Here is a 25,419-nt window from a genome sequence, read left to right on the forward strand (position 1 = left end):
TAATTATTAAATATCTGAGACCGGATTTGAACCCAGATACTCCTGACTCCAAGGCCCGTGCTTTATCCACTGCCACCTAGCTGCCCCCTGTTCTTCATTTTCAAAGAATATGACATCAGGGAGGTGAAGCCAATGACAACCATGAGAACTGGATTTGAGGGGAGTGCATTGTGCTAAGTCACCAACCTCACTTTCTCCTCCAGAGCCATCTGGGTCCAGTGACCGGATAAGAATCAGGTTGACTGGAGACAGCCCTGGATGCCAGGCAATCAGGGTTCAGTGACTTGTCCATGGTCACACAGCTGGCAAGTGGCAAGTGTCAGAGGCTGGATTCCAACTTCCATCCTCCTGACTCCAAGATCAGTACTCTATCCACTGCACCACCCAGCTGCCCCTTCTATTTCCCTAGATATTATAAGACAAAAAGAGGCATGTCCTAAATGGCTATCTATGTTAGACCTAAGTTCAAAATCTCTAGGTTAACAAGGTCCCCAAGGCTGACAAAAAAAATGAACTTGATGGATACAACAGTTTACCTTTTGCTTTTCCTTTTCAGCAATATTTGGTGGCTTGTCTGAAGTGACAAGTTTTAGAAACATAATAAACTCAGTTTTCAGGCAGAGGTAGTATAAATTCTTGTGGACAAAAGCCTTTCCTGATGCTTCTGAAGGTCAGTGCTTTCTCTTAAAAATTACCTTATATTTGTTTTATATATTATGTGTTCTGTGTGATGGGGGTGGTGGTGGTGGTTGCAGAGAGTATTTGTAGAGCTTTCATGTCCATTCTGTTTAAAAACTTGAGAGCTTTAGGGATGACAAAGCTCTTTAGTGTTTCCAATATTCATTGGTGATTTAGCATTAAGGGCACTTAATCCTCTAAGGAGAGAGTGATGACTCAATGGGGATTTAAATGGAATGCCTATCCTCTATTTTTCCTTCTCTTCCTGATTGAGGACAGGTCAAACTTCACCCACTGTGGTAGAATGGCAACCCTTCCTATATGATACCTAGAGAAGAAAGGATCAAGTAGTCCAAACCATGACTTACCCTCATGATTACTCTCTCCTTAATAGTCTTCTTTCACTCTATTAAATTATTTTGTACAGAGTAAAAAACTCTGGCTTTATAGGCTTTATAGGGTGTGGAGCTGTGGAAAAGTATAGGAGTGACATGGAAAATATCTAGATGATCTTCCATCTTCTTACATTTATATTCTTCTTTTGTCCTTTTCATGAGTTCATAAACTCATCTACCATGAATCAGTCACACTAAAAACACATGCAAACACTATAACAATTTTAAGAGATTTCTTTTTCATTCTGTTGAATTTTGCTTTCCAAGTCATCTTTTTATTAAAAGACAATTGTTACAAAAAATACACATTAAGAAAACTACCGCCCAAGTTAATATTTTAAAAATTAAGCATAATTCAATGTATTTAAAATAAGAAAATTTGAAATTCACCCTTATAAACTAAGCCACTAAATGCAGATTTGTAAATGCCTTTGGACAATATTGTACTATCTGCACATTTTTCTATTAGGCTATAAGCCTCAGGTGAGAAGGAACAATGTATTATCTAGACTTTTATTTCCTTCCCAGCAACCAGTATTCTTTGGCTATGATCAAAACAATTATTTGTTAAAGGAAAGGGTGAGCTATTTTTTCTAGTAAGGATGTGCGTTGGGCGTTTTGAGTTATATGAGATGATTGATAATTCCATCTTTAACCTTTTTTTTGAGAGGGTGGTGATTCACAACTGTGATATCTTGTCATATCTCCCCACAGAAAATATTCATATTTTTCAACTAAGGGAATTGCCTGGCACACAGGTCAATGATGTATCCCAAGTCATGCAATTAGAGGCTCAGCAGCAGAATCCCAAACTACGTCTTTTGAACTCCAAGGTTGGTACCTTATTATACCATGTCATCTTTTTTGCCTTTTACTTAAGATATTCAGAAGTGGTATGAATATTTCAAACTATATCTAGAAAATTATTTGACACAAATAACAGGGATAAATAATCAAACCATAAGGGCCTGCAGTTTGCTCCCATTACCCAGAAAAAGAAATATGGGAATAGAGATTGTTGAACCTTTTTAAAGAACTAGAGGGAAGGAAGGAGGAAAAGATCTACTTTCTCAAATCTCCACTGCTCCTCAACTGGCAGGTTTTTAACCCCTAAATTCATCCTTGCCTCCAAACCCCAGTAATCCTGTTCTTTCCCATCTTCCCTGAAGGTGGAAACAAGATGACTGTCCAAAAATCTGGCTGTTTTGGGGGATTGAGAGGACTTATAGGATGAGATACTCTTAACATAGAACAGGACTGAGGGTAAAGGAATTAAGTATTTACATAGTGCCTATTACATGCCAGGAAACTGAGGCAAACAAATGACTTGCCCAGGATCACACAACTAATGGGTTGGAGGCTGGTTCTGACCTGACATCTTCCTGTCTCTAGACCAGGTTTCTACCCACTATATTCTCTCAATGCCTCTGAGGTTAACAACTAAACCTAGACTGAATATTACAGCATTTTTTGTAGCTAGCAGAGGCCTGACAAAAGCTATTCTTGCTGCCAATTTTTCCCCTTTTGACTTTGGGTGTATGTGAATTTTCAGAAGTGCCAGATTGCTTGAAGTGCTTTCCTTCTGTTTTTTTGAGAGCAAGAGAATATACTATTTACTGGACATATATTTTGAGGTTAGTCCAGGTTGAAAAAGGCAAGAACAAAGTTCATCACCATAAAAGTCCTAGGGCTGCATTAGTTTCCATAGTGCTAAGCTATTATGAATAGAAAATGAATCTGTGATGCTCCTTTGTAACTTCTGCTTGTGCTATTTGATTTTACTAAACCTAGGACTAAAAGGGTGCCACATATGGGGATTAGAAAATGTTTTTTGCTTTGCACATTGGCAGCTTCATTCTAACACTTGATGTGCCACTTTGGGTGTAATACTGAAAGCCCAAATCCAGACTACTGTCAATAAAAATGCAGAGCCAATTGTGGTATTGTTCCAGGAAATGGTGCTCCAAAAGTCATTGAGACCAAGTGGCACACCAGGAAATCAAAGTATCCAGGGCCTAGTTTCTAGAAGTCCTTTATAACAGATGTGATTCTGTGGAAAATAATCTCCAAAGGAGACCAATTAATTGAGGTTCTGGTTCAAGAAGAATTGGTTAAATAATTACCCAATGCCCTCATTTAAGGAAAAGATTGATCAAGACAAACATTTATAGAAGAAATAAGCTTCCTCTAATAATCTAGAAACACTGGTTATGTGCCTACTAGGGACTGTCAAAGGCACTGGACTATTCTTTTTTACAGCACATCACAATCCCTATCAACAAGTGGTTTACAACATGAGCTGGTAAAAAGGGGAATAATAACAATTAAAAAACAATAAAAATGATCATGAGATAACACTTGTAAAAACACTGGCACACAGTGCTTTATAAATCCATATTCCCTCACTTTCCCTTCCCTGATCCCATTCAAGAAAATATCAAATTGGGGCTGTACATCCCCTCACCACTGATTTTCACCATACTTGTGGATGGTGCCTGGGAGGTGTCAATAGTTTCCATAGATGTGTGCCTGCTGGATATTTCTAGCTATCCAATAGAAGAACTGATGTGATGAATTTATAATTGTAGTTCCAATGAAGCAGAAGCAGAGAATTAAAAGAATTGTGAAAGTTTGTAAAACACAGGAGGTGGTGATCTTTTATCTTCCAAATATATACATAGTTTTTTTTCTTTTCCCTCAGAAAAAATTCTCTAGAATCAAGATTATATATCCCCAAATTAATGGTACCTCAAATCATCAAGGAACACATAAAATGTAATTATTTATAATTTTAACATGACTTCTTAATGGGAAGGGAAATACTTGGGGAAAAAAACTTGATAATAAAAGTTTCTGAAAGTTTGATAATGAAAGATTATGGGGTTCTTGGTAATTATCAAAGTTTTTACAACAAATAAAGCTTGCTCTGTGGAGTCTTTAGAAACTCTTTATCCTACCCCACCCTTTTCTCACCTGAAGGGACCTTTCTTTTCTACTCTAATACTTTGTACATATTTTATGAAATTATCATATCTAAGAGGTGATGGTAAAACATAGTATATCTCATCTTCCATTACTAGAATACACACACACACCACACACACACACACACACACACACACACACACACACACACACACACACTCTTATTTATTTTTGAATCTTCTATATAGAGTTTTGCCCAGTTTAGCATTAATAATTGCTCACTGAGTCAAATTCATAAAATAGAAATCATATCAAAATATTTTAAAAATTCATATAAAAATAGAACGCTAAATGACAAACAGTAAAGAAAAGAATGTTTAATTTCTTACCACACATATTTTATGGGCTATTACCAGTGCTGATTTTTATCCAGCATGAGAGGACACCAAATACTTTATAATTATATATTTGCTTATATAGATGTCACACTGATATTTGTTTGCTTGCTCACTGAGTTGTCATTTCATTCTGTTCTTCCCCTTTTCAGTATTTCCTTTCCGTGTTATTTGTGGTAGTGTCAGTCCATATGGGTCTGGTCCCATTACTCATCTTTGTTAAATGTCTCCTACATTTATATTTCCTAGCAGTATCTGTTGGATTTTTAACCTGAAAAAATGCCAGTATATTTGCTCATTTATTTCATTTTTTTAAGCAAAAAAATGATGTTGGTGTCTGCATTAAACCATCATGGAAGAAAAGTAACCACTAAAAATGTTGTAATTATTCCTTCTCTTTTTCATGCTCTTATTTTTCATTTTTCTTTCAAAGTACAAGTTCTGAGATAAGGTTTGCTTTCATGAAGACATTGGAATCCATTCCTAAAAAAGCCTTTTATTAATACGATAAAACAATTAGTACACAGTTTCAAAGGAAATGCTAAATAAAGATTCAAATGGAAAAATAATATTTAATATTTACCTTGTGAAATTTAAAAACTTCTCAGAATGTTTGTAAAGCCAATGCATATCTATTGAGGTATAATTGCAAAACAGCACTGTAAAACCATGAAAAAAAATTGTTGTGGGCAAGTTATATATTAATATTCTCCTTTAAGAATTTTATTATTAAAAGAGCAGATTCAATGTTACTGTAGTTAACAGCAAGAGATGTAAAACTTGCCACAGAGAAGCTGTGAGAAGCCAAACTTTTTATTAATTGTTTAACAACTGAAATTCCTAAGAAAACAACCAAGCTCATGCAGTAACCAGGTGAGCAAAACATAGCTGTCAATATAGCCAATGTGCAAATATGGTCTACGATGTTATTAATTTAAAAAATAACTTCAGACTCGTGTTTTATAGATTTTTTTTCCAGATTCCAGCATATAAAAAACATAATGGCTGATGAAGATTGCCTTTTCTACTCTCCTTGTGAAAAACATTTCCTTCCTGATATTAAATACCATTTCTAAATTGCAACTGCAATAATAATTTAGTTAAATGCATTCTTGTCTTCACTGATATAACATCAATGTTTTTTAAGTCTAGGCCCATATAACTTAAATCTCAGTCAGATAATGAAAATTATTGATACCTTTTTCCTTTCTTTTGTCAGGAAAAAGAGAAAATAGAACACCAGTGGTACTTAATGGTATGTAATGATTGTTTTTAAGATTTCACAGTAGATCTGACACACAACCAAAGATAGCATACATTATTAACGTCACCATTCCAATACAGGATACATATATGGCATTCAAGTGCTATGATTGGCTAGGACTGAACAGTGCATCGTTTCTTAGTATTTCATTTTAAAGGCCACAAAGACCAAACATCTTAAATCAATTCACCACCTCAATACAGAAGGCATCAATCTACCACATCCAATCTTCTTTCAGAGGTCTTTTTTCTTTTCACTCTTTGCTAAAATTTCCTGCAAAAAGAAAAATACAACTAAGATACAACTAATACAATTAAAATACACCAAAGACTTAAAAATTACAGTCGTATCAAAAAGGAATTTTTCCTTTTTTTTTAAAAGGTTATTTCTCTTGACCCTTTGGAAGTAACAGAGGTATAAAAGAAAAAAGAAATGAAATCTGAAAGCAATGACTATTAGTATTATTTGTTTAAAGAAGGCTTACAAATGTTCACAGCATAGTTCATTAGTTTATTATATGGAAGACTTACTTGGCAAAGTGTTTCAGGACAAAAGTGCTCTTTCAGATTTCATTTTTAAAATTCCAATCACTGATTATTTTGGCCGAGTTTGCATTAATTCTAGATGAAAAGAGGGTTTTTTTTTACATCACTACTACTACAAACACAATCAGAAGAATTTTTCCAGGAAAATAAGTTAGGGTGGGGAGAAATGTTTTTTTTTTGTCTCTCAAATTTCTTGTTAAGAGTAGATTCTTTTTTTTTCTTAGATTTTTTTCAAAGCAAATGGGGTTAAGTGGCTTGCCCAAAGCCACACAGCTAGGTAATTATTAAGTGTCTGAGACTGATTTTGAACCCAGGTACTCCTGACTCCAAGGCCTGTGCTTTTATCCACTATGCCACCTAGCTGCCCCAGAGTAGATTCGTAATAAAAAAGGAAGATTAAGCATTTCAACCGCTTATACTCACCAGAAGAGAAAACTATCTACTCTTTTTCTAAATCTCTGAATATAGAGGCAACTCCAATCTTGTTGGTCTGGCTTGGGGCCATGCAGACTTCCTTTTTCCCTTTGGTGAATCCCTAAGGAGGAGGGAGGGTCAGGCCAAATGAGGCCTCATTCTCTCCCAGCCTGTGCTTCTGGTTCTTTGCTCTCTTTCCGCAAAAGAATATAAGCACCTAGAGGTCAGGACTAAGCTTTTTGACTATAATTGTATCTCCAGCCTGATACAAAGACAGCGAGGTGGTTCTGAGGGTTGAACCCTGGGGTCTCAAGTCCAGATCCCGCCTCAGACATCTACTTGGTTGTGTGACTCTGGATAAGTCACTTCATCTCTTTCCCAGTTTTCACAACTTTGAAATGTAGATCTAGAGCTAGGGTCATTGTGAGGTGGTGTCTATTTAGCTGAGGGTATAGTGTGCAGCCCACAATAGGAACTTAACAAATGCTTATTCCCTTGCCAGAGTTTTTCAAGAAGACTGCTCCTTAGCACTTCAGAGCTCCACAATCAAGGAGCCAGGGGTTTCAGGCATACAGCAGGTGCATAATCAATGCTGACTGACTAACCATTCAGCTACAAGAAGTAACACTGAGCCACAAAGCTCTACTTTCATTTCGGTATAAAAGTTCCCTTAATACGCAATCAAACCAACAAAATAAGCACTGAATAGTAATGAAACACAAACCCATTTAAACAAAAACTACATTCTGGTCTGGTTTTTAAAGTGAACTCTGAATGTTGGCAGAGCTCCACAGGGGATGTGAACCTACACTGCTCAAAGTCAGACAGTCAGTGGGTAGAAAGAAAAGACAAACAAGGAAAAAATTTTGAAGGGGTCATTTTCTCCTATTTTTGTGGTGCCAACAGTGGAAAAGATAAAGGGGAAATCCTAAGGGACTGAAAAGAGGAAAAACTAGGGATTCATTTACAGTAAATTAATTTGTTCCTTCCTTAGTCTAAAGCTTTTTTTTCTCCCAACAACACGGTCACTTTGTTGCAACTGGCATGGCTACATAAAAAACAACAAAAGGCCTTGTTGACCTGCCAGCAATGAAAGATTTCACTAGAAGGCCCTAAGTCAAGGAGAAGTTTGCCCAATAGAAGCAAACCCTTGTAAGCTGTTATTGAAAAGATAATGACTAACAATGGATCAGCTTCTATTCCTTAGTTTGTTCCTCATCGGGTGTCCAGGCAAAAAGTAAAAGGTCACATTTGAGAAAAAGGGTCCTCACTAGATGAAGTCTAAATGAACTCTTAAATGAGAATAAGATTATTGAAATTTTATATTGTGAAATAGCATAGGAGCCAGATAGCACAGGAATCAGATGGCTAAAGAATATTTAGTCTAATCTAAACTTTGGATAGTAACATTACTTTCAGAAATCTAAGATCCAAAGAGGGTTTTTTTACCCTTTGGGGCAAACACTTCAAGTCAGATTATCAACAGAAACAACTTTCTTCTTTCTGATATTTTCATTCTTTATTCAGTAAATTTTACCACAGGAATTTTGAATTTTCCAGGAAGTCTTTAGTATTTGCTTGGAAGAAATTGCCCTGGAATGGACTTTTTTTTATAATGTTTAAATCTATCTTTTTGGATCTGGGGAAAGCAAATGGAAGAAGGTTGGACTTTGGCAATTATCATTATAACAGTCTTACATACCTGAAGTTGTGTGTGCTCTTTTAAAAGGCGGTCATATTCCTTTGAAAGACTCTCAGATTGCTTCTTCATTGCTGACACTTCACTGTGGGCCTTAGTAAGGGCTGAAAAAAATTAAGAGAGAATTGATGAAGAGGGTTTTTTCCTGGAAATTTCTCAGAAAGAAAAAATAAAGTCAAGTACTATAAAATGAACAGAATGATTGAGATCTTGGATTTCCATAATGCCAAAGACTCACACTTTCTGTTTATTTTTTCAGACTTGTTAAATTCATTGGTATGGAGTCTTGTCCACGTGTAAATGCCTTACTGATGTGCAACTTGTTATTATTGATAGGCTCAGGGCTGAAGCTTTTCAAAGTGCGGCCTAGGGATTTCTGAGGATCTCTAAACTCAAAACGTTTTTTTTAAATAATATTAAAACATTTTTAGTTCTAATTTTATATTGATATAAACAAAATCTCTGTGGGGTTCTTAATAATTTTTAAGAGTGTAAAAAGGGTCCTGAGATCAAAAAGTGTGGGAAGTTCTGGCTTGCTCAGCACTATGAGGTTTAAGTGACTTGCTCACAGTTCCCCTGCTAGTAGGTGTAAGAGAGAGAGAGAGGAACTAACCCAATCCAGGTTTTCCTGATTCAAGTTCTCTAGATGTTACTTCATGCTGCTTGGCATCTATTCCATACTGATGTCTAATAAAGGATCTACATGATACTTTCAGGCTTAACCACAAGGAACCTAAGTACATTTTTAGCTTGTGTTTCCTGAAGATCAACAGAAATAAATTAGAAGCAATGAACCTGGATAGAAACCAAGAAATGTATGAGGAAACTTCAAGTCAACACTTTGTTGGACAGAAGTGGTTTAATATGCAAATCATAAGGAGGAAGAGAATGGGAACAAGGTGGGTGTGGAAAAATAAAAAAAGCTCATGTTCAAACCATTTCCCTTATGAAATACTTGCAAGAAATATTCTATAGATTAAATTCTCAGAAATTCCAAATGTTAATATAGTGTCATATATAACTCATGCAAATTACAATGCATTTTAGAATTTAAGGGAAAAGAGTATGATGTATGATGAAATGGGTTACAGGTTCACTTTGCATGCTAACAGTTGCCTTATGTCACCAGAAGTTATAAATATTAGTAAGTCAGTTAGTAAATTTGCATTTATTAAGGGCCTACTTTGTGCCAAGGCAGGCAGTTGGATAGTTCAATGGATAGAGCCCTGGGCCTGGAGTCAGAAAGACCAGAGTTCAAATCTGACTTCAGACACTCACTAGTCATATGATTCTGGACAAGTTACTTAACCCCTTTTTACCTTAATCCACTGGAGAAATTACTAGAGTATCTTTGCTAAGAAAACCCACTTAGAATATCTTGGCTTGATATGGTTCCCAGGGTCATGAAGACACAATTGAACAACCAATGAGCCAAGCACTGATGATACAAAGAAAGATAAAAAACAGTCCCTAACATAGTGGAACACACAATGAACTGGGGAACAATAGGCAAATGATTATAAATGGTTCACTTGTTATTAGCCATGTCCAATTCTTCATGACCTCATTTGGGGTTTTCTTGGCAAAGATAGTAAAGCAGTTAGCCATTTTCTTCTCCAATTCATTTTACAGATGAGGAAACTGAGGTGAACAGGGTTAAGTGACTTGCCCAGAGTCACATAGACAAGAAATATCTGTGGCCATATTTGAACTCAGCAAGATGAGCCTTCCTGACTCCAGTCCTGCTGCTCTAGTCAGTGTGCCACCTAGCTTCTCTAATGGACTATAAACAAGCTACTGATACTTTTAACACTTCTTGGGACATCTAAGGATCAACCAAATAATGTCCCATGGTTCAGAGCTATTCGCTAGATGACAAACTCCCTGAAAACAAAGATTGTTATTGCAGATTTTCAAATCTTAGTATCTTCAGCATTGAGGGTCTTGCTCACAGTAGGGGCTTTAAAAAGGTTTGAGTAGAAGACACTCAAGACCTGAGGTGTAGAAGCTCTCTTGTATCCCATCTCTAAAGAAGCTAGACTTCTTCAAGTCTTGCTCAAATGACATTTTATTTGCTTCCTTCAATTATTAGTCTCCCTCAATGAAATGTTGCTGTATTTATCTGTTTTGTATGTATTTATCTCTGTACATGTTATTTTCTACCAGTAGACTATAAGCTCCTTTAGGGTATTTTTGGTCTTTGCATTCCTAATACCTAATCCAAGATCTAGCACATAGTAGGCAGTTCATGTTTGCTGAATTGAATCCTACATTCTTTCCATTGTGTTGGAAATAAGCTTGGGGGAAAAAAAGTGTGAGAACTCAAGTAAAGTCCCCAGCATGTGAGACTGAACCTATGCACTCAGGATAGATGGGTTGTGATCTCTATGGCTGAAGAGAATGTCCATAGCAATGAAATATTACATCTATCCATTGAATTCTTGGAGACTCTTATACACTAGATTTCCATATTCAAACTTCAGATAATATGACTCATTGATCCATGTTCTCATAACTGTGCAGGTTTTTATTCTCTCTCTCTCTCTCTCTCTCATTATTAAGTGTCTGAGACTGGATTTGAACCCAGGTACTCCTAACTCCAGGGCCGGTGCTTTATCCACTACGCCATCTAGCCACCCCTCTTTCTCTTCTTTTAAAAAGCACGAGAGTAGGTGTTGAAAGTGGTCCATAGGGTCTTATGTTCTACCAAAGTGATCCTGGATCCCAAACAGCTTAAGGACTTTTACTATTTTTTACTATTATCATTAGTACTGGTAGTAGTAGTAGAATGATGTCCAAGGACTTCCTGAAATACTGTGCATGCAATAAAAACTCAAAGGATGTTGGTTGATATTATTGGGCTTTTTTGGACATTCCTGGCATGGGGCAGTATAAAAACACATGGAGGCAAATGCTTTTTGTCTCTAATTTCTCCAGCAGGGAATATGAACTGGTCTTTCTCATTTTGCTTTAATTTTAGGAGATATAAATAAACCTAATGATTACTATCTTATTGAATTCTCTCCAATGAGGGTAGGCTGTTATTGTCTAAGAGCTTCTTGGAGTATTTCCCAGTCTTTTCTCTGCCTCTTGCTTTGTGAAAAAAAAAAAACACCATAATTTCTCCTACCAGATTCTTTCTATTGCCTTCTGGAACCACCTTCTGTGAGAGTATGGGATTATATAGGCATGTTATTTGACAGTGGAAGCTGTTTGTTTTTAATTTAAATCTGTTATACTATTTTAGAATCAGTATCGTGTAGAAAATAAAAGTTATTAGATAAGAAGATCCAAGATGATGTCTTGAATTTCTATTGATTTCATTTTTTCCATCTATGAAATAAGGATGGTATGATGGGATTTGCTTTGTAGGAACTGAGAGTCATTGTGCAAAACCAATGGGATACAACTAGTTATTGAGAAAATGATACTTGATAGGCACAGCAGTCCTTCTAGGCCAGATGAAGTAGTGCTATAATTGCAGAAGAAAAAAATGATACCCAAGTAAGAATAATAGCATTCATGTCCCTTCCAAAGCACCTAACTAATTTGAAAGATGTTGTGTGTGCAGTTAGAAGGTTTGGCTCATTATGTATAGATGTATATGTATATATAAATGACTAAGTTCTTCCAGGAAATGGAAGACATTATTTACAGTGAGTCTTTAACATACTTTTATAACATTTTATAACTATTGTCCTTTAGGGATAGATATTAAGCCAGGGCTACAACTATTTTATTTATGAAAATTTTTGGGGGGCAGAGCCAAGATGGTGACAAGAGAGGATCCTGTCTTAGGCGCTCTCTCATAAAACTTTTAAACTAAGGACTCTAACTAAACTTTTGAGAGACAGAACCCACAGAGGGACCCAGTGAGGCAGTTCTCCTACTCAAGGTAACCTGGAAAAGAGCAGAAAGGCTCTGCTCCCCAGGGTTGGAGGGGTGGCCCATCAGAGCGAAAGAACTTCAGCCTCCTGGAGGCAGCCTCAGGGTGCTGGGAGCCAGGCTCACAGCAGTGGGGGAGTTTCCTGACCTACTCCTAGGGAGCACCGGGCACAAACTGGGGGAACAGCGGGGGACCTCTGCCAGAGAGAGCAGGTAAAACCCAGCCCTCAGGGCACACAGCAAGGAGCCTGGCCAAGGCAGTCCAGGTAAGCAGGAGTCCCCAGGGTGTGAGCCCATTGAACCTAGGGAGGGGAGTGAAGGGAGAGAGACTGCCAAGCTCTGTCCTCTGCCCCTGGAACAGGAATCTGGGGTTCTGACCACATTCAGATGCTGAACGCAGTCTAGGCCCTCCCAAAGAACAGCAGCGGCCCCCCTACCTCGGCCCCGTAGCAGAGGGGGGCGCTTCACACACTGAGACCCTTGTGGGAGTGTCCCAAAAGCTCAGGAAGCACCCCAAAACAGGCTAAGTCTAGGAAAATGAACAAGCAGAGAAACAAGAGGAACACCATTGAGAAATATTTTGCCTGTAAGCTGAAGAAGGATCAAAACACTCAGTCTGAAGATGAGGAAGCACAAGCTCCTGCATCTAAAGACTCCAAGAAAAACAGAAATTGGGCTAAGGCTATGACAGAGCCAAAAAAGACTTTGAAAATCAAATGAGGGAGTTGGAAGAAAAACTGGGAAAAGAAAGGAGAGAGATGCAGGAAAAACATGAAAATGAAGTCAGCAGCCTAGTCAAGGAAATCCAAAAAAATGCTGAAGAAAATAGCATGCTAAAAACCAGCTTAGGTCAAATGGCTAAAACAGTTCAAAAAGTTATTGGGGAGAAGAATGCTTTAAAAAGCAGAATTGGCCAGATGGAAAAAGAGATAAGAAAACTCTCTGAGAACAAATCCTTCAGACAAAGAATAGAACTCAGGGAGATTGATGAATTTACCAGAAATCAGGAATCAATACTTCAAAACCAAAAGAATGAAAAATTAGAAGAAAATGTGAAACATCTTATTGAAAAAACAACAGACATGGAAAACAGATTTAGGAAAGTAAAAATTATTGGAATACCTGAAAGTCATGATCAGGAAAAGAGCCTTGACATCATTTTCAAAGAATTACTACAGGAAAACTGCCCTGATATTCTAGAAGCAGAGGGCAAAATAGAAATGGAGAGAATCCACCAATCCCCCCGAGAAAAAGATCTCAAAAAACCAACCCCCAGGAATATTATAGCCAAGTTCCAGAACTCCCAAGTCAAAGAGAAAATATTACAAGCAGCCAGAAGGACACAATTCAAATATCATGGAGCTGCAGTCAGGATCACCCAGGACTTAGCAGCAACTACATTGGAAGCTCATAGGGCTTGGGATATAATATACTGGAAGGCAAAAAAAGAGCTTAGAATGCAGCCAAGAATGAACTACCCAGCAAGGCTGAATGTCCACTTCCAGGGAAAAAGATGGACTTTCAATGAACCAGGGGAATTTCAAATGGAATGGCCAGAGCTGAACAGAAGGTTTGATCTTCAAATACAGGACTCAGGTGAAGCACAGAGATTGGAGGAGGGGGAAAATATGAGGGACTTAATGATGAAGAACTGCATGTATTCCTGCATAGAAAAATGACACTGATAATACTCATACGAACCTTCTCAGTTAATAGAGTAGGTAGAAGGAGATTTTATAGATGAAGCACAGGAGAAAGCTGAATTTGAAGATAAAATATGGTGTAAAAATGGAGTCAATAGAAAAAAGGGAAATGTAATGGGAGAAAGAAAAAGGGGGGGGGGGATAGGCCAAGATAGTTCATATAAGATTTTTCTTTATTACAATGAGCTATTGCAATGATATGGAAGGGGGGAAGGCAAGGGGGAATGAGGGAATCTTTGCTCTCATCAGACGTGGCTAGGAGAGGAAACAGCAAATATACTCAATGGGGTAAAGACAACTGGAGTAAGAAGGAGAGGGGGGGACAGGGGGAAGGGGGGGGGATGTGAATAAAGGAGGAGAGGATGGACCATGGCGGGGAGAGTGGTCTGATATGACACATTTTCTTTTGTACTTCTTGCAAGGGGCTGAGATTGGATGGCCTGTCCGGGACCATAGGGCCAGGTGGATGCTGGGCCTAAGGGGTGGTATGGGGGCTCAGGGCCTCTTGGCCCCAGGGCCAGAGATCTGTCTGCTGTGCCACTCAGCTATCCTACAGCAGAGTCAGAGTGAAAGGAGAGAGAAAATATAGTGCATGGTAGTAGAGAAATACGAAAGGAGGGAGTTGCAATCAACACTGGCAATGGTGGAAAAATATGGAAGTAACTTTTGTGATGGACTTACCATAAAGAATGTGATTCACCCGCGACAGAGTTGTTGGTGTTGGAACACAGACTGAAGCACATTTTTTATTATTATTTTTTTTTTGGGGGGGTGCAGGGCAAATGCGGCTGGGTGGCCTGCCTGGGGCCGCATAGCAGAGTAAAAATTGGGTGTCTGAGGCCGGATGTGGACCAGTGCTCTGTCCCCCACCCAGCCGCCTCTACTATTATTACTATTTTATTTTAGGTCTTTTTTTCTTTTTCTTTTGGTTTATGCAGGTCAGTGGGGTTGGGGTGGCCTACATGTCACACAGCTGGGTGATTGTTGGGTATATGGGGCTGGATATGGGCCAGATATGGGCTTGGGTGCTCCTGGCTCCAGGGCTAGTGCTCCGTCCCCTGTGCTACCTGGCCATACCTACAATTATTACTATGATTATTTTTAATTTTAATGTTTTTCCTCTCCCTTTTATTTTATTGCTCAAATGAGTCTATGTTTTTTGGGGGAGGGGGTATTTTGTTTATTCTTAAACAAGAATATTTTATTAATGTATAAAAAACATTGTACAAAATGAGAATAAATATTAAATTAAAAAAATTTTCTAATACCACATTTGACATAACTATAACTTTGAATACTGTGAATTCAAACACATGTAACCATTTCAAGGGATTCAGTGCTTGCGCTAATTGGGAATGTCTTTGATTTTTTGTTATTTATTTATAAGCATTCTCTGAGTTTTTCTTTAATTTCTTCTACTTGCCTAGAAGAAAGTCACATTTATAAGACAGCCACAAAGTGGCTCTTTTTTGATTAGTAAAGAATATAAATTGTAGTTTTATTTGAATTTTACTGAGACAGTGTAATGCAGGAGAAAGTTGGAATTGAGAATCCCTTCAGCACTCGGGCATTAAGATTCCTTCAACTATTAAAAAAGGGAGCTAGACTAGTTATTCTCTGAGTTCTCTTCCAGCTTTAAAATTTATGCATCCATGATTTTATATATTCTCAAAGATGGTATGTATTAGAAAAGCTTTCTTGAACTTAAGGGAATTTCCCATAGGATCCCAAAAGTTAATTGCAATATAGATTATAAACTCCTAGGGAGCAGGGACTATTTATTGGTTGTTTTTGTATCTCCAGCATTGAAATGAGAAAAAAAAAACTCACCCCCACTAAAAGTTGGTTCTTTGAGGGAAAAACCCCCAACAAAACTGATATACTCTTAGCTAATGTGAAAAGAGTAGAAAATAAGATCAATAGAACAGCAAATGAAAAAAGTGAAATCAACACAAAACCAAATGAAATAAAAATAACCAGAACATAGTATGCAGTGAATATGCTAGCAAAACTGAGAACACACACACAAAAAGGAAAATTCTCAAAAACATAAAATACTAAACTATCACAAATCCAGTCAGAGATTTCAAATATTCCAATCTTAGAAAAGGAAATAATTCTAGTTACAAATGAACCATCAAAGGGAGCAGGGTGAGAGGACTCCCTTAGGAAATCAGCAAAATTTTCTGGTTACCAAAAATTCTCAAAAATTAACATTTCTATATGATAATAAGAAAACACAAGAAGCTCATAACAGAAAGAAAATTTCCATTCAAATAACTGCAACAATCATAAGAGATCTGTGGATCTACCACAGCACATTAAAGACTTGTATAGATTCAACTAAAAAGAACTCCTTAAAGAAATAAAGAACAATCTAAATTAGTAAGTAATATTTAGTGTTCAAGGTTATTAGGCTGTGCCAATACAGTAAAAATATGGCCCAAATTAATTTAGTCTTAAAGCTATGCTAAATCAAGTTATCAAAGGAATGTTTTATAGAACTTGATAAAATAATAATATAATCTGTGGAAAAACGATTTAGATTATCAGAGGAAATGATGAAAAGAAGTAGTAAAGGGGTGGCTAGATGGCATAGTAGATAAAGCACCAGCCTTGGAGTCAGGAGTACCTGGGTTCAAATGCGGTCTCAGACACTTAATAATTACCCAGCTGTGTGGTCTTAGGCAAGCCACTTAACCCCATTTGCCTTGCAAAAACCTAAAAAAAAAAATTGTAAAAAAAAAAGAAGTAGTAAAGAAGGTGGGGGGGAGGGATAGCATTCCAAACCTCAAACTGTATTTGGTGACTGCTGCTGTCATCACAACCATCTGGCATTGGTTAGAAAATAGAAAGGACAGATCATTTTAACAGAATAGATGAGGGAGAATCAGAAACAATAGAACTCAATAACTTAAGTGTTTAATAAAGTGAAAAGCATATATTTATAGGAAAAACTCTCAATTTGATTAAAACTGCTGAGAAAACTAAAGTAGTCTGGCAGATTAGACAAACTTTTTGCCATATACATAATACATGAATATTTGATCTTAATATCATACTAGGAAAAAATTAGAAGAGAAATAGATCCTTTACCTCTCACAATTATATGTAGGAGATATATTTTTAACCAAGTAAGAGTTAGAGGCATTGGCAGAAGATAAAACTGAAAACTGAATACTTGAAATTGCAAAGCTTTTATACACAGTAATAAACCTATGAGAAAAAGGAAAATTGATTGAATCGAAAAAACATCTTTGTATAAAATTTCTCTGAGAACAGTTAGTATCCAAAGTATATAAATAATTAATAAGTATAGATGAAACTAATATACATACCCAAGAGAGAGGTGGTCGAAGAGGAGAAAAAATAGTTTGGAAAAAAAATTATAAAGTATTCATAAATCATATGAAAAAAAGCTCAGAATCACTAATAAAATAAGAAATGCAAATCAAAACAAACTTGAGGTCACACTGCAAACTGGGAAAGATGGCAAAAAAATGGTAATAGTCACTATTGGAGGAATTGTGGAATGAGAGCAAAATAATGCACTGTTGGTGGAACTGTAAAATAATACAATCATTTTGGAAAGCAATTTGAAATTATGTAGATAAAGTGACTAAGATGTCCACTCCTTTGAACCAAATTCCAATTCAAAGGAAAATATCAGAAGTCCCCATAAACATCAAAATAATTATAGCAACTCTTTTAAGAGTTGGAAACAAAGTAGATACCAATCAACTGGGGAGTGCTAAAAAAATGGTGGTAAACTAATGTAATGGAATATTACCATGCTGTAAGAAATGTGTTAGAATAATAAAGAGAAGTACAGACATATATATATGTGTGTGTATATATATATATATATATATATATATATATATATATATATATATATATATATATGGCAGAGGAAGTATATTAAATGGAATTAATGACCAAATACCAAAACATCAAATAAATGTAGTAAAATTATAATGTTCAAATAGGGCCTACTTAAAGAGATATGAGGAGATACCCCTGACTCCAATGAAGCACATGCTTTTAGGACAAATATTATTTGTTATATGAGGAGGTATACTTGGGAAAACGATGATGTAAGAAATAAGGAAAAACTTTAGAAAAGATGACATTGGGGCAGCTAGGTGGCGCAGTGGATAGAGCACCTGCCCTGGAGTCAAGAGTACTTGAGTTCAAATCTGGCCTCAGACACTTAATAATAATTATGTAGCTGTGTGCCCTTGGGCAAGCCACTTAACCCCGTCTGCCTTGCAAAAACATAGAAAAGAAAAGAAAAGAAGTCATTAAAAAATGGCCATCAATTTTCAGAGATGGGAACATATATGTCTCTGTCTCAGTTTAATAGACTATAAAATGAGACTGTTGAATGAGAAAATTTTTCATCCCTTTGAGGGCCAACATTCTATCATCCTTCATAATATGTACAAAGTTTTTAAAAGGAGACATCCATGTGTCACTCAAATTCTACCCCCAAAGTATGGATAAACAATTCATTACAGTTCTTAGAACCCCCTTTCTGAGCTAAGTTATTGAAGACAGAGTGCCTTGCACACAGTCACACTTAATAATGTTTGGTGACTTGAATTAAGTATGCAACAGTGGAATGTTGTTTATTTTTTCTAGGCAATTCATGCTGGAATGTTGACAAAAGTCGGTGGGGGAGAAGAATGGGAACTGCAATGACTGTGAAGAATTTATGGTTATGAACATTGTTAAAAACTACAAAACTAGAGATGAGGAGAGGTAGAGCAATGAATGGGCATTGGTTAAGATTACAGTGTTTTGGAATGAAAAAATGAAAACCTCAGTTTGTGGCAGCCTGAGCTAAAGGATAAAGCAATAATCCAAGAGCAACTGTCTACATTTCATTGTAGAACCTGTATCATATTTCCCATCCCATCACTCCAGTTGCCTGTCTTAAAAAGAAAAGAACAATACTTGTTATTATGAAGCTTCATTTGAACTCTTCAAGATTCATGTAAAAAGATGCTCTCTCCTCCACAACTGTGTGATTATTGTTTGTTTTGAAAGGCAATGGGGTTAAGTGTCTTAGTCTGAATTTAAAATCAAGTCCTCCTCCAGTGCTCTATCCACTGCACCACCTAGCTGCCTGAGTTGTGTGATTATTTATATAAAGTAAGATGCTGGCTTAGCAAATTGTGGTATATGTATGTCATAGAACTATTGTTCTATTAGAAAGCAGGAGAGATGGGAATTCAGGGAAGCCTGGAGAGATTTGCATGAACTGATGCTGAGTGAGAAGAGCAGAACAAGAAAAACACTGTACACCCTAACAGCAACATGGGGGTGATAATAAACCTTGATGGACTTGCTCATTCCATCAGTTGCAACAATCAGGGTTAATTTGGGGTATCTGTGATGGAGAATACCATCTGTATCCAGAGAAAGAACTGAGGAGTTTGAACAGACACCAAGGACTACTACCTTGAATTTTTGGGGAAAAAAAACTGATACCTTATTGTCTGACCTTGCTATCTCTTATACTTTATGTTTCCTCCTTAAGGATATGATTTATCTCTCATCACATTCAATTTGGATCAATGTATACCATGGAAACAATATAAATACTGGCAAATTGCCTTCCGTGGGAGGGAAGAGGGGGAAAAATTGTAAAACTCAAATAATAAAATCTTTATAATTAAAAAAATAAAGTAAGATGCTTTACTCTGGAAAACATCTCGGAATTACTTGAGTTAGAACTGGTATTTCCTAAACTGTTTTTCTTAAGGTCTGTATTGCTAACACCCTTCTATTACTTCTCTAGGGCTATTTAAAAAGAAAGACAAAGAAAACCTAGTTAGGGAATATTATCATAATGCACCTTGAAGTCAATCATTATTACTTAAATGACCAGAAAGATCTTTTATTGTCTTAGACATTTTATCTTTTCTTCTGGATTTTGCTAAAATGAGAAAACAATGGACTTGAAAAGACAAGTTGTCGTGTTTCAATACGGAACTGCGAAGTTCCATCAGCTCTCTCTGGCATCTGGAGTTAGTATTACCTCTTTGTTACCATACTCCCTCCTTTGAAGATGCATGGAGTGCTATAAAGAAGACTGGGTTACATATCATCAGGAAAGTCCTAGGTTTGAGTTCTGCCTCTTACCATGCTTTAGCACAGGGGAGATACATTTTACCCTCAGCTTCCTCCTCTCTAAAATGGGGATGACTAAAGGATCACTGATACAGAACTGGAATAGACCTCAGACGTCATCTAGTCTAAATTCTTTGTTTTACACAAGCAAAAACTGAGGCCCAAGAAGGTTAAATTTCTTATCCAAGGTCAATCAGGAACCAGTAATAGCTATTTCATAAGATTGTTTTGAAGATCAAATGACGGGATGGTGGTAAAGCCCTCTGCAAGTCTGTTAGGGTTTTAGGAAACACCTAAATGATTCTCTATTAAGGACAAAGAACACAGGATGAGAAAGTTTTGATGAGTTGCAATCTGCATCAAGGGAAGGAATACTCATAACTGATAAGATCCCATATGCTTCACAGTATTTCTTAGAAATAAATGTCTTGTCCAGTGATATTTTACACCAGCTTCATATATACTGGTGATTCAGTGGCACAGACATTAGCCTTTAGCTTTCCATGCTTTCTCATTGTATAATTAGAACATTTGTGTTATTCCATTTAATTTAGTCACTGGTAGGGATAGAGACTTTATCTTTGATATCATTTTGTATAAAGACCTCTAGGATGGAAAAACTCCATCAATGGAAGCAGCCTTATTTAAGACCAGTAGCTCAAGGCCCTGAGAGGGTAAGGGATTTGCCCAGTTTCACCAAGCCAGTATATGTAAGAGACAAGGCTTGGCCTCAGGTCTTTTTGGCTCTGAGGTCAACTTTTCCTTTATCCATAATTGCCATGTTGCCCTTCATTTCTGGTATGAATAAGAAGTACAAATACATACATTCATGAATGTGTACATGTAAGATTAGTAGTTTTTTTTATTTTAGGTTTTTTGCAAGGCAATGAGGTTAAGTGGCTTGCCCAAGGCCACACAGCTAGGTAATTATTAAGTGTCTGAGGCCACATTTGAACTCAGGTACTCCTGACTCCAGGGCCGGTGCTCTATCCACTGTGCCACCTAGCCGCCCCAAGACTAGTAGTCTTAAAAAAAAGATCTTCCTTAGAAGGTTACCAACCTCTGTGCTATACAATACATAGATGAGCTCAAGGGATGGAAATCTTTTTACAGTCTTTTAATTAATATCTGTGTAATTAATCTGTGACATTTTAAACAAAGAGCACTCCTGTATCTTATGGAACATGGTGTAGCACACAAGAGGTCTGATCCTGGAATTAGGAAGACTGAGGTTCAAATCTTGTCTTAAACACTCACAGAGCATGTGACTCTGGGCAAGTCATTCAAACTTCTCAAAGGTTTCCCTTCCTCATGTGTTAAGCTCAGGAGGAGGTTTCTCAGATTCCTTCTAGGTCTAAACATACTTCTATCATCCTATAATAATGCCTTCCCCAAGTTTTAAAAAAAAAAGGGTCATTTTCTTACATGAGCTCTATTTAGCAGGAATACTGGACAAGCTTGCATGGTCTTGGCTGTTAAGTTGATTGCCCATAGAATGGAGCTAGCCCAGAGTTCTGCCTGTAAGCAGGGGAGGTGTTTTTCTAGAATTGAACACTTTTCAATGGACTCTACACAAAAGACCTGTGGTACTGTGGGAAAAGCATTTGATCTGAAGTCAGATGACTTGAGTTGAAATCCTAGTTCTATGACTTACTATGAGTTTAACCTAGGCCAGGGCACTGAACCTCTCAGGGCTTCAATTTTCTCGGTTGTAAAATGAAGGTGTTTAAGCTGGATGATCAAGGTCCATTTTCAACTCCACAATGATGACCATATGGTCTTTGTGCAAATCAGTAAAATTTCCACCCCTTGTATATTTCGTTATTCAAAGCAAATACTTTGTTTTTCCCTATAAAATTGTTTAGATTTAAATCGGCATGTTCTCATTTTCTTATCAATTAAGGAGTACGATGACATTAACTAAAAAATGAACATTAAGTTAAATAATTTAGTGACACCACATTTACTAGGCTGTTTACCTAGCAACTATAGATATTTGACAAAGGCCCAAATTAAGATCTAAGCTAAAAAGACCTTGAAATAGCCTGAACACATATCACAAAGTTCAAGCATTAAAGATTATGTTCTCAATTCATAGAAGAGCCCTCGTATAAATATCATTTACTTTTAAATTTTAGACACAGCACTAACAAACTTGATAATCTATTTTCCAAGTTCAGATTTGTATTAGACCTGAAAATCAGGCAGATCTTGATAAAATTGATAAAAGCAAGAACATTATTCAAAATAAAAAGCATAATCCAGCAGTTTGAAAACCTGTAAAAAGCAGACACAGGAAACAATGATAAACTAATGATTAAGATTTGCAAACTCACAAATTTACATATATTGCATTATTTATATATATTGCATTATGTCACAACAATCCTTGGAGATAGGTTTTATTATTATCCCCATCTCACAGATGAAAAATCTGAGGTTGACAGAGATTTTGTGATTTGCTTGGGGTCACAAAGCTATCTAAGAGTCTGTGGTCATATCTGAACTTCAGTCTTCCTGACTCTATATCCAATGCACCAGTCAGTACATCAATTAGCTGCTTATACAAATGCTAGGCAAACAAATTCCTTTAGGAAATACAAATCAAATATGGTTAAGACAGTTTTGGCATACAAAGTTTCAATTAATTGGAAAAATTCACTTTTGCAGAAAAGCCCATTCCCAGATCTGCTGTAACTAACAAGGACATGTTACTATGGTCATCTGATCTTGTTACTTTGGTTGCACCTTGAAACAACCATAACTTTAATCAAAAAACAAAACAAAACACTAAGGATATCTGAGATTCACAGAGCAGACCACTGTTGCAATGTTTTCATGGAAAAAAAGACTCAAGTTACAGCTATGTCATGCCACTTCAAGAGCAAATAATACCACCCAAATCCATTCCCAGAAAAATGCCTATGAATGACAAAACAGAAAGGAATTGTGGGTTCTTATAACATGACTCAATTCAACCTTCTGTGTGTAAATATAATGAGAACTGAGGAAAAAACAAAGTTTACATAAGACATTGTTGCCTGCCTTCAAGGAACTTAAAACTGGAAGACAGACATGTAGAAAAGGAAGTGTCACGGAGGTCTTGAAGTAGTGATCATCAAGCTCACATACTTAGAATTTCAAGGTAACTTTAGAGTTCGCTTGGTATAAATCCACTATTTTATAAACTATTAAATGTATGCATTCAGATTGAGTTTTTCTCCTGAGCACCAATCCCACACAAGCTGCCTACTGTACATATCCAACTAGAGATCTCACAGGCATTACAAACTCAGCATGTCTGAATTAGGACTCAACTTTCCTCCCAAATCAAACTTAACTTTTCTTCTTCATTGGAGACCATCCTCATCATTCAACTCAAGCATATTTAAAACTCAAGAGATCCAGGCAGCTAGGTGGCACAGTAGATAAAGCACCGGCCCTGGAGTCAGGAGGACCTGAGTCCAAATCCGGCCTCAGACACATAATAATTACCTAGCTGTATGGCCTTGGGCAAGCCACTTAACCCCCACTGCCTTGCAAAAACTAATCCCCCCCAAAAAAACCTCAAGAGATCCTCATTTACTTCATACTTATTTTCTGTCCCCCTCTTATAGCTGTTTCTTTTTCTTCATTCTAACCACCATAATCTTAGTTCAGGTCCTCATCACCTTTTTTAATCTTGACAAGCTAATAGTTCTCATCTCAAATCTTTTGCCTCTGTAATCCACATAGCTGCAAAAGTGATGCTTTTTTTTTTGCAAGGCAATGGGGTTAAGTGGCTTGCCCAAGGCCACACAGCTAGGTAATTATTAAGTGTCTGAGGCCGGATTTGGACTCAGGTCCTCCTGATTCTAGGGCTGGTGCGCTATCTACTGCGCCACCTAGAAATCCCCAAAAGTGATACTCTTAAAGCAGTTTTGACCATGACACTCTGCTCAAAAAAACTCTCTAATGGTTCCTGAATGCCACTAGAATATACTGTTTGGCTTTTCAATTTCTTTGCAATCTGGCTCCACTATCTTTCTAGATCTAGACACACCCTATAGTCCAGTCAAATGGGTCTTTTTGTTATTCTTTATACATGATATTCCATCTCCCTTCTTTGTTGCTCTGTCCCTTTATCCCTAGGATAGAATTGCTTCCTCACCTCTGCCTATTAGAATTCTCAAGAGTCACCTTCTACAAAAGGTCTTTTGTGAATCCCCAGAACTCTAGCACTCCAACTTCCAAACTCCCAAAACCCACTACCTTATGTTTACTTACTTATATGGGTGGAGTGAGAGTTGATCTTATATCCAGGAAGATTTGGGTTCAAGTTCCACTCTGACACATAATATAGTGTGATTTTGGGCAAGTAATTTCATCTAAGCCACTTGCTTAATGCTACATGTTTAAGGGAAAATGCTAACCTTAAGGTAGCTTCCTGTCGAATTCTTGAAACAATGAAAAACCCTCTACAGAATAATCACTATTTTATATATATATATATATATATATATATATATATATATATATATATATATATATATATATATATATCTCTCGAAAGAATATAAGCTCCTTGAAGGCAAAGGCTGTTTTGTTTCTATGTATCTCTAGAATCTAGAACTGCAGTTGGCCCACAGGGGCAGTGAAGTGATGCAATGAAGAGATCCTTGGGCCTGAAGTCAAGTAGATCTGAATTCCAATCAGATTTCAGACACTTGTTACTTGTGACTCTGGGCAAGTTATTTAACCTCTGCCTGTCCCAGTTTTCTCATCTGTAAAACAGGGATATTAAGAGCACCTGCGGCAGATGGTTGTGGGGGCAGCTAGGTGACATAGTGGACAGTGCTACAGTGTTAGGTGTTAACAGGAAAACTCTTCTGAGTCCAAATCTGGCCTCAGACATTTATTAGCAGCATGACCGTGGGCAAGTCACTTATTACTGTTTACCTCAGTTTTCTCATCTGCAAAATGAGTTGCAGAAGTACATGGCAAACCATTCGGGATCTTTGTTTAGAAAACCCCAAACGGGATCACAAAGAGTTAGCCATGAGTAAACAGTGATACTACCATTGGGTTGGGTTGCTGTGAGGATCAAATCAATATTTGTAAAAGCACTGGGATCTGGCATATTGTAGCTGTTTAATTGATGCTTGTTAACATAGCACATACTGAAAAAAAAATCACTTATAACTGAAGGCCCAAGATGATTCATGGTAGCAAAAGGGGCATTAAAGGAGTAAGAGATGGAAAAATGTGGTATAAAAAATATGGCTGGAAACAACACAGTAGCAGACTAAAGGATTTTCATCTTTCCATCTTCACTAAGTGGGAGGTGGAGGGGGAAGCTACATAAGAATTCTGAGCAGAGCAGTGACTTGACCAGACCT

At 37.0% G+C, this 25,419-nt stretch overlaps 1 protein-coding gene across 1 annotated transcript in view; it reads right to left on the minus strand.

Moving 5' to 3' along the window:
- Positions 1-387: 387 nt before the first annotated feature.
- The window catches only part of DUS4L (dihydrouridine synthase 4 like), a 131,952-nt gene continuing 106,920 nt past the window's right edge, over positions 388-25,419 (minus strand). The window contains exons 12-13 of the mRNA XM_074193938.1: positions 8,319-8,419; positions 388-5,930 (exon numbers count right to left, since the gene is read on the minus strand). Of these exons, the coding sequence (XP_074050039.1) occupies positions 5,892-5,930; positions 8,319-8,419 (140 nt within the window). The 3' untranslated portion in view covers positions 388-5,891. The remainder of the gene's footprint in view (positions 5,931-8,318; positions 8,420-25,419) is intronic.

This window comes from Macrotis lagotis, chromosome 7 (genome assembly GCF_037893015.1).
Source record: "Macrotis lagotis isolate mMagLag1 chromosome 7, bilby.v1.9.chrom.fasta, whole genome shotgun sequence".
NCBI lineage: Eukaryota > Metazoa > Chordata > Mammalia > Peramelemorphia > Peramelidae > Macrotis > Macrotis lagotis.